This window comes from Microtus oregoni, unplaced genomic scaffold (assembly GCF_018167655.1).
Source record: "Microtus oregoni isolate MIOR12 unplaced genomic scaffold, Mior012 000074F_001, whole genome shotgun sequence".
In the NCBI taxonomy this organism is placed as follows: Eukaryota; Metazoa; Chordata; class Mammalia; order Rodentia; family Cricetidae; genus Microtus; species Microtus oregoni.
The window spans coordinates 1,178,207-1,192,500 of record NW_024543988.1 but is presented as its reverse complement, the minus strand read 5'-3'; the positions used below and the strand labels follow the sequence as shown (position 1 = coordinate 1,192,500).

The 14,294-nt window shown below is 43.1% G+C and overlaps 1 protein-coding gene across 1 annotated transcript; it reads left to right on the top strand.

Moving 5' to 3' along the window:
* Positions 1–4,323: 4,323 nt before the first annotated feature.
* On the top strand, positions 4,324–5,025 carry LOC121441202 (sex-determining region Y protein-like). The gene has a single exon (XM_041642341.1). It carries the CDS (start codon positions 4,324–4,326, stop codon positions 5,023–5,025), a length of 702 nt encoding a protein of 233 aa, XP_041498275.1.
* The last annotated feature ends 9,269 nt before the right edge of the window (positions 5,026–14,294 follow it).

Genomic DNA, 14,294 nt, shown 5'->3' with positions numbered 1-14,294 from the left:
CCACTCCTTAAATATAACTCCAGTAGCACAGACGCTGAGAGAAACAATAAATGGGACCTCCTGAAACTACAAAGCTTCAGTAAAGCACAGGACATGATGACAGCCTACAGAATTGGGAAAAAAAAATCTTCACTAACCCCACATCAGACAGAGGTCTGATCTCCAAAATATACAAAGAACTCAAGAAATTGGTTATCAAAGGAACAAATAATCCAATAAGAAATGGAGTACAGACCTAAACATAGAACTGTCAACAGAGGAATCTTTACAGTTTTAAATCTTTTTAATAGCCATTTAGTGTTTCTGGTACTCACCCAGACTGGGTTGCATACAAAGAGCATTCTCCCCATGAAAGGCACAGATGCCTTCCTTTTTGGTAGTTATTAAGTCCAGTCCTCTGTGACTGGCAGAACACTGCAGCCAGGGAATCTACTGAGTGACTATGCTTTGCTGTACCAAGACCAGGTCTCCCTTAACCTGATTGGTACGTTTTACGCGTGAGGTTCCTATTGTTGTTGCACAGGTGGCTGTTGTGGGATGAGAGCCACTGGGAGAACTTACATGGAATCTCTGTATGGGTACAAGGGGAAATTCAGTAATTAAAAGGCAGGGTTAAAATGTGAGTTTGTGGATAATAAGGAGGAAAGGAGTGACCAGCAGAGGATCTCCAGTGGGACGAAACTAAAATCCCGAACTGGAAGGAGGATTAGATTTTTGCTGGTCCCTGTGTCTTTGGGACTCATCTCAAACCAGTTAGGACTTGTTGGTGCAAAAGAAGCATCTTTGGAAGAGGAGGACACAGATCCTCTCTTTAGCAGCAATCAGGTCTAGCCTTGGGGTAGGTGTTGCAGCAGCCAAAGAAACAAGTTGGTTCTGAAGGATGGTAAGCTGATCTGAAATTTCTCTAGGGTTTTTGAGAGCTGATGAAGCAGAGAAGTGAACAGATTTTTTTTTTGAGGCTACTGGCCAGCTGCTTTGGTTCTGCTTTGGTCCCAAAAGCAATGTGCAGCATGGCGACAAGTGGGATAAGTTGGATACCTCCCCTCAGAGATCACCTGAAATGTTCTTAGAAGTTTAGAATGCAGAATTCTTTCTGAGCTGACAAAAGGGACAATGTAGAAAGGACAGCAGTGAGAGTGCCTCAGAGGATGGTTTATCCAAGGGCCACAATAAAACTCAACAGATGGTAAAGAACACAAGCCGGGTGGCAGTAACTGTACAACCTTGTGGGATATCATTAAGAGTAAAGGCAACATAGGTTTTGTTTAGTAAGGTAAAGTACAACTGGTTAGACAACGTAGCAGAGTCCTATAGCAGGATAAAATAACTGTAGTCAGCTGTTTGTTGCATCAGACCCACAGATAAGGAACAAACACCTGGAGGCCTTTTTAAAAACAAGTCCATTAAATTCAGTACCTAATTGGCAATTTAAAAGAGAAGTAGAATCCTACTGAGTCATTTTTCATTGGATTTCCAAGGAGATCACTTGGATAGTCTGAATCATTACCCCCTAATCACGGAACATGGGTGGTAAGGGAGTCGACCCTGGAATTAGTTTTTGTTAACAGGAAGAACTGAAACCTAGAGTAGAGGGCACGCAGGTCTCGCACCTGTCAGGTGGTGGGCTAGGTACCAGGTTCTTCTGTTCGCAGCATCCTGGCATTTCAGTATGGGAGACAGTAAGATCAGAGTAGTTGGTATTTGTCTCTGTTGTTTGAGGCATTTAGGATATGGGTGTAGACTTGTAGACTCTGTGGGGGCAAGATCCTCCACAGGGCAAGAGCTGGCCAAGCCTACACAGACAGAACTGGTCATGTTTATATAGACAGAGACAGCAGCAACAGGCTTCTGGTAGATCTTATTTTTCCAGTGCCCCCGTATCCTGTGATGAGGCTTACATGCAATTGACTCTGGTGGGATCGTGCTCCATCCAGTGGAAGTACTTGGGTCTTAGGGACATCCTGTCATGCAAGTATCTTATAAAGGTAGTCTATTTTACTCAAACATTCATTTTTATTTTCAATAGCTAGGTTTGGCTTTGCTTTTAGTATACGTGATTTTGAGTATTATTTTACATGAAAGAAAGTTTAAGTTACTTTAATCTTGTCTTGAGATACTTGTTTCAGGATATTTACTTTGACAACCTACACAGAAGTCTACATAATGGGAGACAGAAATGGTCCCTCCTTTCAAGCTTGTCTCTGTCAACGAATCACATTTCCATTAGCTTGACAACAAACCTAGTTCTGCATACGTTAGAGAATTTGATAATTTTTAAGGAGACTGGCCATTAACACATATGGCTTAATAATCTTCAAGAGCTTACAGCAAGTAACCATCATAAATTAGAATTTTATAACTTTGTGCTCTTTGAGTCTTAAAAATTTTTAAACTTGTATTGAAGCTCTTTTAGTATCAAGATAAACTTTAAGTCATAGATACAGGCCATCCAGAGACTGGGAATCTCATTTTAAGAACCCTTTTATAAAAGTATGCTTTTATAAACTATCACAGTTTCGTAATTTTTATGTGACTCGGAGTCACAGAGTAGTTAAATTTGACAAAGTTAACAAAGACATAAGTGAATAGACATACATCATTACGTCATATTTTGTCAACATGAAGATACACCGTTATATCTTTCAGAATCTATATATGGCTGGTGGTAGCAAATAAGATTACCTGGATTTGACATTTAAGTATTTACTATTTTGTTGTAGCTGTCTGGTTAATGAGAACCAAAACACAGGTATGGTATTCAGAGAACCAACACCTATAGCCATATTTTCTCTTTTCTTTCTTTCTTTCTCTTTCTTTCTTTCTTTCTTTCTTTCTTTCTTTCTTTCTTTCTTTCTTTCTTTCTTTTCTTTCTTCCTTTCCTGGAACTAGCTCTTTTAGACCACGCTGGCCTTGAACTCACTGAGATCCGCCTGCCTCTGCTTCTCCAGTACTGGGATTAAAGGCGTGAGTCACCAAGGCCTGGCCAATATTTAGCCATTTCAGTGTGTGTGTGTATGTGTGTGTGTGTGTGTGTGTGTGTGTGTGTATGAGATTGACCTGATTATAGTGTGTGTATATATGTCTGTGTGTGTGTGTATGTGTCTGTATTGTTCCTTTTGATTTAAAAATGCCACGAGACATAAAAGTAATAAGTAAAGCATACTTTGTTTTTAGGAGAGGAGAGATGTTTGGCAATATCTGGGCCTTGGCCGTTTTATAATACCTTTTAAACAATGGCTTCACAAAGCTGTGTAGGTGGACCTCCTCCTCATTTTTAGTATTTAGTCTCTATTACACTCAGAAGACCTTGCGATCTCATAGAATTAGGGCCTAATCACCTACAACCAGCTGGGAGGAGTGAAGGGATGCATAGGTGAAGGTCCAATGCTCTTCTCTGTCTCCTCCTTATTTGAAGAAATATTAATATTTAACAAGTCCAGCTGTAATTGCTTTAAGCAGGCAACACTGGAGCTCTGAAGACAGACATTGCTGAGCTTTGAAGGTGCTGTGTTACATTACATTATTAAGAGAAGGATGAAACTCTTACTCATGAACGGTGATCAAAGAAACTAATATTACCTGTGTCCACACTGCAAAGCCATCAGGCCTTACAAGTTCCCAGGTAAACCTTAGAGAAAACATAACACAGCTTTTCCTGGCTTCAAAATTCAGCACATGTTCTGCTACTGGGTTTTGCCCCTAGCATAGCACCCATATTTATATTGGACTATGGAACCAGGTTATACTATTTATTTATGTTTTCAGTGTTAAACTTTCTTATAGGACCAAAATACAAATGATTGATTTGTGCTTATCCTTTCCACTGTCCCCAGTGGTTTTCTTTAATTTTTTAGTTTCTCATGTTAGTCCATCATGAAAATCAATTGCATTGCAGGACAAAAACGTTCACTAATATGCCCCTTGTTGTCCCCTCAGTCTGGATGGGGAAAAAATGAGTGAGAAAAGATGCATTGTTAGGGAGTGTAGAAGTACAGCATCTAACAGTCCCCGTATTGGAGTGGTTTGCTCGATAATGGGTGGTTCTACAGGTGCTGACATGGCACAATAGGTGGGGCTAGTCTAAGGGAGCTGCTGAGGGTGGAGACATGGATATTTTGTTACAGACTTTAAATAACAAAATCTTTGTGACAAACACATATTGGATAGTAACTTTCAGCTCTTACACTTTAACTTTTGGCTTTTTTCTCCCCACCCCTACTGCTCCTACACCTAGTGTTCTCTCTCTCTCTCTCTCTCTCTCTCTCTCTCTCTCTCTCTCTCTCTCTCTCTCTCTCTTTTTGGTTACAATATAACTCATCCACAATGTTCAGCATATTGAATCATGATTACTGCAGTCCTCGCTTACAGCCTCAGGATATCATCGGCTCTGGAGAAAAGATATCCTTTGGCACGGATGGCAGTCATAAAGAGGGCATAGAAGGCCATGTCAAGCGCCCCATGAATGCATTTATGCTGTGGTCTCGTGGTCAGAGGCGCAAGTTGGCCCTGGAGAACCCCAGCATGCAAAACACAGAGATCAGCAAGCAACTGGGATACCAGTGGAAACGCCTTACAGAAGCCGAAAAAATGCCATTTTTCCAAGAGGCACAGAGACTGCAGACCCTACACAGAAAGAAATACCCGAACTATAAGTATCGGCCTCACTGGAGAGCTAAAGAGCCTCAGAGATTGGGCACTTTGTTGCCTGCAGATGCCTCTTCAAGAAAACTATACAACTTGATGCCAGGGAACAAGTACCAGTGCACATTCATATACAGAGAGGACTGGACTAGGGCTGCACAGCTGTCCTCCAAGAGCCAGCTAAGCTATTTACAGCCTGGGGACATCCCCTTTCAGCACCGGACCTGTGCAGCAGCAGCAGGAGGAAGTGCAGCTGTAGCAGCAGCAGCAGCAGCAGCAGGAGGAAGTGCAGCTGTAGCAGCAGCAGCAGCAGCAACAGCAGCAGCAACAGTAGCCACAGCTCCTTTCTACCAACTGACATCACCAGTGAACAAAACAGCATAGCTACAGCATCTCGGTAAGACCCTGTGGCAATCTCATGACACTGGCTTCTGCTGGGATGCATGTCAATACTCCCTCTTGCTATAATTTACAGCCTGAGATAAGGATTTCCCTCCTCTCATAATAAAGGCCCTGCTCCTTTCTATTTGGGTCCGCAAACGAGGTGTGTAAAGATGTGTCGTGTGTAATGAAGGAGAATGCTTAGAACAGCTTGCGCCTATCTTTAAGACTGTTAAACAGACAAGACTTTCATCACTGCGGAAACTATGTTTTACCTATCGCTCTTCCATGGGTACATCTATGAGAAACACATACAACTTACACCTGTGGTAAAATGAAACGAAAGAAAGAAAGAAAGAAAGAAAGAAAGAAAGAAACAAACAAACAAACAAACAAACAAACAAACAAACAAAAACCCAGCTTGTGCCTCTTTGAGCATGCTAAGCACTCCTTTGTAGACCAAATGCATCTAACTGTTTTGCAGGGTCCCTGTATATCATACATAAGTAAAGTGTGATAATGTAAAGCTGTCTTTCGAGTCTCTTTTTCAGTTCTCCTCCCCACTGTGGAAAGCTGAGACTTCCTTCTTTTCATCATCTTACTCCATGCCTACGAACTACGCCGTGAGAGCTTTATAACACCTTTTGACAAAATAAAGCTTTTACGTCTGTTCATTCATGTGAAGTCACATTCTGCTTCTCTTTTGAATATTATCTGTCTTTAAACATCAAATTGTTTTATAAAATGAAAGGTTTTGTACAAAAGCATTACAGACCAAAGCTGTATTTTCAGGGTCCGGTTAAGCATCAGAAATGGAATGGGCACGGGAACAAGCTATACAGGCCAAGTAGTTGAATGTACTAACACTTCAAGACTCCATGCATATAAAGTGACTGGACTGATACAAAAGGTGTAACGAGGGGACCGGGATGTGGGGAGTGAGTGGTGCATGACATTTGCCCATTCACTCAACTGGCAGATTTTAAGCTAAGGAGGTTTGAAGTACCCCTGTCTGGTTATAATAAACAAGCTTAAAACAAAAATGAAGACTCTGTGCACAGGATCCCCTGCAAATGTTTCCTCTGGGAACCTCCAGGAACCATAGGTTGTGGTTAACTCCAGGCTTCTAAAGGTTTATACCCAGAACTTAAATTAGCTCTTCCATTTTCATCAGCGTAATCCCGCAGAATGCTTTCCTCATTATAATTTATGTTGCACAATACAGTCTTGCCCAATCACATTTGAATGACTGACTGTAAGTCAGACATACCTCTAAAGCATTGGTTGGAAGAAAACAACAGACACTGAGCCTATGCGGTGACCTGCTGTAACACTAGCTATAATACAACATGGAATATTATCCAGAGAACCTTGGGATATTTTGAGCACTTTGAATCGAAAAGAGTGTTTGAAATGGTCTTAAAACCTGTGAGCTTTACTCCACTTTCAAAGCATCTAGTGTAAACACTAAATTATTGGCATTGATTGTGTACATAAATTATTAGATTGCTCTCTAGAATTCAATGAAACAGTCAGTGGCACTACTATGCTTCTAACTCATGGGGTTCTGTTCGTTTGGTTTGGTCTTGTGAGACAGGTTTCTCTGTGTAGCCTTTACTGTCCTGGAATGTCTTTTGTAGGGCAGGCTGGCCTGGAACTCAGAGATCCACCTGCCTCTGCCACCACCACCTGGTAATTGGGTTTTATGGGTGTGTTCCAGCACTGTTTCAATGTCTATGAACTCAAATAAGGTTCCATAAGTCTTTGAATAGATTTTTAACTCAAATGAGTGAAAATATATCTCTCCTAGGGGATACCTGTGTATCTTTCTCTGGAAAGTTTCTGCATGAATTCTCCATCACTTTTTGTGACTTCTCTCCTTTGTGTGAATTATATATGCTAAGTGTTAGCTAACTAGAGAACTGTCCACATTCCAGAATCAGGTGTTACCCACCCCGTTACCCTGCCTTCAATGACTCAGCAACAATGCCTTCCCATCACTGAGGGCCAATGTGACACATTTCCACTGTCCCCGCCTTACCTGAATTTTCCCTAGGTGCATGCTCCATATCCCAACACCCCCATAAGGCTTGCTCTCTGGTCTTCCACTGTCTCTACCCCGACTCAGAGTTAGCCATTTCTCAGTTGTGTGAGGTCTGTTGCATGGTGTGATCATTGTGGCATTCCTGGGACCCCCATCACCAAGGTACTCCTTGATCAGAAACCCTTTCACAAAGAGATGTAGATAAAGGGCAATGATCTCAATGATTCCTCTAGCTATCCAAAGATTTCCTCTTTCTCACCTGGACCTACTTAGGAATTATCTTCCTCCTCCTCCCTTGTGGACCTGTTGCCATGGAATCTTTCCAGTTAATCCTGGCGTGAACTTTGGAGGCAGCTCTCTGTCTAGAATTTCAGGCCTTTTCTCCAGACAGCCTATCACACTGTCCTCTTTGCAGTGAAAAGTGGAATTGGCAGCTAAATTTTTGGAGTTGGAGAGATTTTGCTCCTTTTTTTGGGCATCTCTTCATTGATACTTCCTGCTCTGAACTTTTTCTGGGTTATACCAAGAAGTACAAACCTGGCAACTGACTACAGTGCCAATATCTGGGAGAAACTTTCAGACCAATGGTGTAAAAGGGACCCACAGAACAGGCACAGCTAAAAAGGACCTGCAACACTCTTTTGTTCTGCTGCCTAACTCTTGAGGTTATAGCGAAACAAAGAGATTTGTACAGGAACAACTTGTGTTATGGAAGGGAGTTGGGAGCAAACTGCATGAGATTTCAACGAAAATGCAAGCTAGATAGGATAAAACTACACTGTAAATAATTTCCAAAAAGAATATATTTAAACTCTCAAACAATATCAATATTATTTTTTTCCTTTTGAAAGAAAATGGACCAGTATATCAGAATATGTTATCATAGTAACAAAACATGAAACCACGATAATCTTATTAATTTAAGTAAAGGAGTTGTCTCTTCATCTGTGAAATTAGCAGGTGTTGTTTACTGGGCACTTCCTACTGACCTGGGGACTCTGAGATCCTTTGTTCCTTGATATTTACATTTCAAAGACTCAACAACAGGAAGAGTTAAGAAGGGTGGTAGATCTTTCTCTCTCTTTCTCTCTCTCTCTCTCTCTCTCTCTCTCTCTCTCTCTCTCTCTCTCTCTCTCTCTCTCTAGTGTGTGTGTGTGTGTGTGTGTGTGTTTCATGTGTAAATTGAATGTCTTGATCCTGCCTCAAAATCTGTGTGTTTATGTGTGTGTGTGAGAGAGAGAGCAGTAAAGGGAGACGGAGACACACAGACACCACAGACACAGACACAGACACACATGGGAGAGAATAGAGGAGTGAGAGAGAGTGTGTGTGTGTGTGTGTTTGTGAGTCTGTGTGTCTGTGCATATGTAATGAGGGCAGGGGAAGGATCCCTGTATGTATGCTGACACAGAGGCTGCAACCTTATGGAACCAACCCACTGGAAGTGTCTCACACCGTATGGGAGTTTTTTCTAGCTAATTCCCCGAAGTCTTTGTAGGGTTAGTGGTGAAGTAGTCTGGAATTGAGAATGGTATCATTCCCGAGAGATGAAGGCTTGTGGTGCTTACCCAGACCTTCTGTCAGGAGCTTTGGGTGGAAGGGATAGGGTTGGTAGGTGGGCCTCGAGGAACCCAAGGGGAGAGTGGACAAGATCTCTGAAGCAGGAGCCAAGGCCCCACAAGCAGCATTGCCTGTTAGCAGTTCCACTGTCCTGAGATTTTTCACATGAATAACACTGGTAGCCATCCATATTTCCAGGGGTCGGTCATAAGTGGGTGACAGACTGCCCTGCAGGAGGAGGAAACTAACTCCCTCCCTCCTTTGCTCAGCTGAAAGGAAGGACACTAAATCTTGGCCACACTCAAGAGCACTAGCAGGAGGCAGTCCCATACCATGCTTTTGTAAGGTTCAGCATCCCAGCTGTGCTGCCCCAACTCCAGCCCCACCCGGCATCCCTTACCTTAGGAAAAGCTCATGTTTTCCACATACTAATGAAATCAGTGACAGGTACATCAGTCCCCTGCCTCTCTAACTTCAAGGCACACCCAGCATGTTATGAAGTTTGAGACTCCTGGAATCCATGTTCTTCCATCTGAGGATATCTCAGAACTCCCGTTTACCCTCTCAGCAGTTTTCAAGTAAATTATGTCTAAAGCCCCCAGCCCCCATCCTCCATTCCCCACTCCTGCCCAGTGTTTTATTGCTCTCCTTCTCCATGACACAGAGTTAGAGGGCCATCCTGACCCAGGGCAAAGGCTTTGGAGGGAAAGATGGAGGCAGATGGCCTGAAAAGCCTAACAAGTAACTAAAGAGTAGACAGTAGATGTCAAAATGAGTATGCAGACTTGGTGCAGCACTAATAATAAAGGCAGACCAAAGGGTTAAGGGAAGATGTCCCAAGAACAAAATGATGATCCTATCTCAGTTAGGGATGCAGGCTTGGAGATCCAGTAGAAACAGCAGCATTAGGACTCTTCAGATTTTATCTCCTTCCTTCCCAGCTGTGAGCTGTGTTAAGTTTGGGCTCTGGGCCTGCTTGTAAACTTATAACCTGGAGCTCAGTGGAAAAGGAGAGAAGGCTTAAAACGACCTGGAGATTAAATGATTTTAAACGATTAAAATGAAAGGAGAGTGGGTGGGGGTAAAAGTAGGGAGCTAACATAGGGAGGGTCCTCAGACTCTTTGCCTTTTGGCAGGTGGCCATGTCAGAGGAGAAGCAGGTTGCAACTGACTTCAGGACATCAGCCTCCCAGGAAGCAAATCTCTGAAGGGTGAATTTTGGTCAGGCCATCTCTTGCATCTGATGTACGTTTACGTTTGTTGCTACCTTTTTTCTCTCCTATCTAGCATGGCGTGAATGGGTGTGGAAAGATTCCCATTGCCTTAAATGTGGCATGATTATCTCATGGAAATACCCCATTTTACTGGGCATTTTTACCCATGGATTATCATAGAGATGATTTCCTCCTGAGCTGTACTGTTTAGCTGAAGCAATGACTCTTATACAATAATAATGATAGTTTAAATAGGATTTTGATGATTGACAGTCCTTAGTAAATACAGCGAGGGACAGTGATGGGAGGTTCGCTAACTAGGAAAACTAAGAGAGGTAAAAGCAAGATGGGATGTCGTTCCCATTCTTGATAAAACAGGGGCTGAGAGGATACAAAATTAGAACAAAAAAATGACACACAGCTAGTATTCCTGGGGAGCCATACAGACTGTGGCTTAGGTTACTGATTAAGAAAATCAAATGAGTCCCAGAAGCCCAGCGAGCTCAGGTTCTTTTAATCTTAATGTTGGAAGATGTCTTCACAGGTTTTGCAGTGCATCATAGCTGAAATATAGCTATAAAGAAGGACTTAAGGTTAACATTTTTTGTTAATGGCTTTGATGTTAAAAAACAAAGTCTTGGAAAATAATTTAAAGCATACTTTGATAGCTTACTGAGGATTTTAAGGTCCCTCTAGATTAGGGAACAGGAAGGGATAATGGCAACCTAGCTACTGATGGCTAATGTGCCTTTCTTGCTAGGATGGCTTGGTGACCAAAAGGGAGATGATGAATTCCTTGTTCCCTGTTCTGATGAGTGGGTAACCTGAGGGGCCAAGGTGGAGATGACCCATCATTTTCCATTAATAAAAGCTCAGACTTCGAACCTTTAAGGACTTCTTTGTAACATTTCCTTTGAGATAAAAAATAAGGTAATTGGTACTTTCTTTGTAGCCTCATGAGATGCTTGTGTTCCTGCGTATGTTCCTGTCTTATCTAAATATTACTGCTGCTCACCTGCTGTATGTGTGTGTGTGTGTGTGTGTGTGTGTGTGTGTGTGTGTGTGTGTGCTGTGAAGGCATATGTTGGGGAATGTATATGTGTTTGTGTGTATGTGTGTGTATTTATGTGTCTGTGTGTCTTTCATGTGTGCATTATTCCAAATGTATTTTACTTGTTTGTCAGTGTGTGTATGTTGGATATCCCATGAACATATTCCATGGGGCTTTTGTGTGATTGGGCTAGAAGGGGCTGTGTTGACTTTTGTGGTACATTTGGTTTTGTGGGTGGATGACATTAGTAGTGCTATTCTTTTGCTATCAGTCTCTTGGAAGAACATGAAAGTTGCTTTCTTGGGAACTACAAATAAGTTTGGAAACTGTCCAGGTTCTCGGGAGGCAGATGACAAAGTATAACGAGAGGAGCCTGAAAAGCCAGAACCCAGTGGATATTCCATATAAGCATAAGAGGGTGCTGGGTTCTGGAAGTGTGATTACTTAATGGATTTCCCATTTTCAGTTTTTAGATATCCTCTTGAATATTGGTTCATTGCCCTAGGCCAGCTTCTCCAAAGTACACCGAAAACAACAATAGGAGGACAGTGCTGTAGACACACAGGCTCTTGAGGGTTTTTGGTTGGACTCTAATATTCCCTCCTGTGTGTTGTGTTGAACTTCATGTCCTTCAAAAGCTTCTTTGTCCATGAGGCAGGTTGAATGCCTTGCTATCTGTGGCCAGTGGGACAACCGAGGCCAATCAAAAAGGTTCAGGCAGAGGGCACAGTGCTAGCTTATGGGTAGCTATGCTCTCACACAGTGCACTTTTCAGTTTAAATTGGCTTTGACCCTGGCATTGGGGTCTTTGTCCTGGGGTCAGATCTCTGCCTTGTAGGAAAAGCAGGTTTTCTACATGAGGATGCCCCAGAGACATGACTGTGGCAAGTGCTTGAGAACGCTGGAGGACCTAAAGCTCCCCAGACACTTGCCCTCTGACACATGCCATTCAGCAAGTCTGCTCCAGTTAGCACTTGTTTAGCATGAACCCTTTCAAGTGCAGGAGATTGGGCTTTTATCTGGGTTGGGTTCTACATAAAAAAACGATGCAAGAACCCCTAGAGGATGCAAGGGTTTGGGAGTGTCAAATGACAGGAACCTAGGTCTTGGCTCCTAAGATGTATCCTTCCATGAGCCAATCTCAGGGGGAGATGTAAGGGCTTTTCCTACATTCCAGTCATCCAGACCTGAAATAATCACACAGAAGCTGTATTAATTACAGAATTTTTTCTAGTTTCTGTCTCCCAGACAGCTGCAGTATAAGCGTCAGCACAATTACAGAACCAAACATGCCTCCATCCTCCCTCCCCGCCCCCCCCCACACACACTAGAGGCCCACTGTTGCTCAGGTAATCCATTTCCTTGGTTCGGTGATGGTGTTCTTTCCCCAGATTGGAAGGGAATTTGAGGACTTGGGATCTACAAGGATTCTGGCCTGAGGATATGCAGCAGAAAATCCTCCCAGTGAGACTCATGGACTTGTTTCTCTGCTCTGGAGTCTTCCTGAATTAGAGGCAGACAGAGGCCAAGGCCATTTATTGTCTTTATTGGGTTCACAGCATGAACACAGAAATGTCAGCTGTCATTTGGTAACCAAGTTTCATCTCCCCATTGCCCTGTTCGGACACAGCTGTCTCCTTGAGCATAGTGGAAGGGGTCCTGTCCTAGGGAATCACAAGAATCATGCCAGGTCTTCCATCTTGCCATGCTGATGCTCAACATAGGTTTAATGTGGGATTCCTGCTGTATGCTATGAATAATAATGGTTAATAAAAAAGCTGTTTTGGGCCTTTGATAGGGTAGAGCAGAACTAGGTGGGGAAAACTAAACTGAATAATGGGAGAAAGGAAGTAGGATCAGAGAGAAGCCATGTAGCTGCGGCTAGAGAAAGATATAGTGGAACTTTGCTGGTAGGCCACCACCTTGGTAGTATAATATAAAATAATGGTGATGGGTTAATTCTATATATAAGACCTAGCCAGCAATACGCTTATGTAATTGTTTAAGCAGTGATTTAATTAATAAAATTTCTGTGTGGTTATTTTGTGAGTCTGGGTAGTACGAAATGAACAAGCTGCCAACTACTACATAAGCTGTACCCTTTAGACTCTTGGTCTTGAAGGTTGGACCTAGGGTAAGCAGGCATGAACAAATAGGTACTGGGTATGCTCACACAGAGTTTGGGAGACTTGTTTTGCCCTATGCCCAGGACTTCACTTTTGATTATGTGTGAGCAGGGATGGCAAGCAGAACAATCTGCCTCAAGTAACCTTGCATCGGCATTTTCTGAATGCCTGCAAGATTTCTGTACCTCCCTGTTTGGCCTAAGGCCCCTGTATTCCCTCCAGTTCCTTCCTGGACAAATTGGACATATGTCTTATGGAAGGTTCCAGAACACCTGGAAGGGTCGTAAAAGAAAATGGAAGATGTACGGGAACAGGGTATGGACCCTTAGGAATCTGTCTGAGTAATTCATCAGCTGTATTCATTAGCATGGTTTTCTTCCTAACCTGGGGGTTGGCACCTAAGGCTCCCTACACCACCCCCTTTTTACCACTGGGGGTCCCTGCAGGAAGGTCTTCTAGGAACTAAGAATTTCTCTGGTCATTGGTACTTGTTGTCTTATTCCAGACTTTACTGACACAGCTCAACCATCACCTGTATACACAATGCCACTCCTCCATCCAGTAATGTGCTGGATGGAGCTCTGACTGCCTGCTCTGCCTTGTGAGGCAGCTTACCTGGAAGCCCTGGGATTCTCCCAGACCAGTTCTGTTTGAGAGAAGTACTTAATGGGATCCAGCCACAGGTCTTCTGCAATGGCCTGGGAAGAGGAGAGGCAAGTGACTCTCTTGCATCTCTCTGCAGGATGCTACCTCAGGTGTGAGGCTTTAAGCCTCCATGCAGCCTCTTTCTGGGAGCAGGATATCCAGAAAAAAAAAAAAACAAGCTCAGTCAGATTGTTGTCTCCTGGGTAGTTGTGGACACACTGTCCAGAAATGTGAGTCTCCTCCGAGATTCCTGCCAGCAGCCGAAGGTGACATGGTCACAGTGCACAGACCACTCCACACTGGCTCGAGCCAGTTTCCTCATATCCTGGGGCTTGAGAGGGAGATAGTCTAGCTTGCACGGTGCAGAGCCCTCCTTCCATCCTAGCAACCACTAATCCTAATTGAGATTCCCCTACAGGCCTTTTAACAAATGTTGAGCCTGTTGAAGCATATGGGAATGTGTTTTTATGATCTAGGGCAAGTGGCAGATAGTATGTGCAACTTAACCCTCATTTGACATGGCCTCTGAGATGGTGAAGCATTGTGTGAATATCACATTGTGTGAATATCACATTGTGAATGCAGTGACCTCCATCCTCACACTAATATGCCATCAATAGGTAAACTCTTGC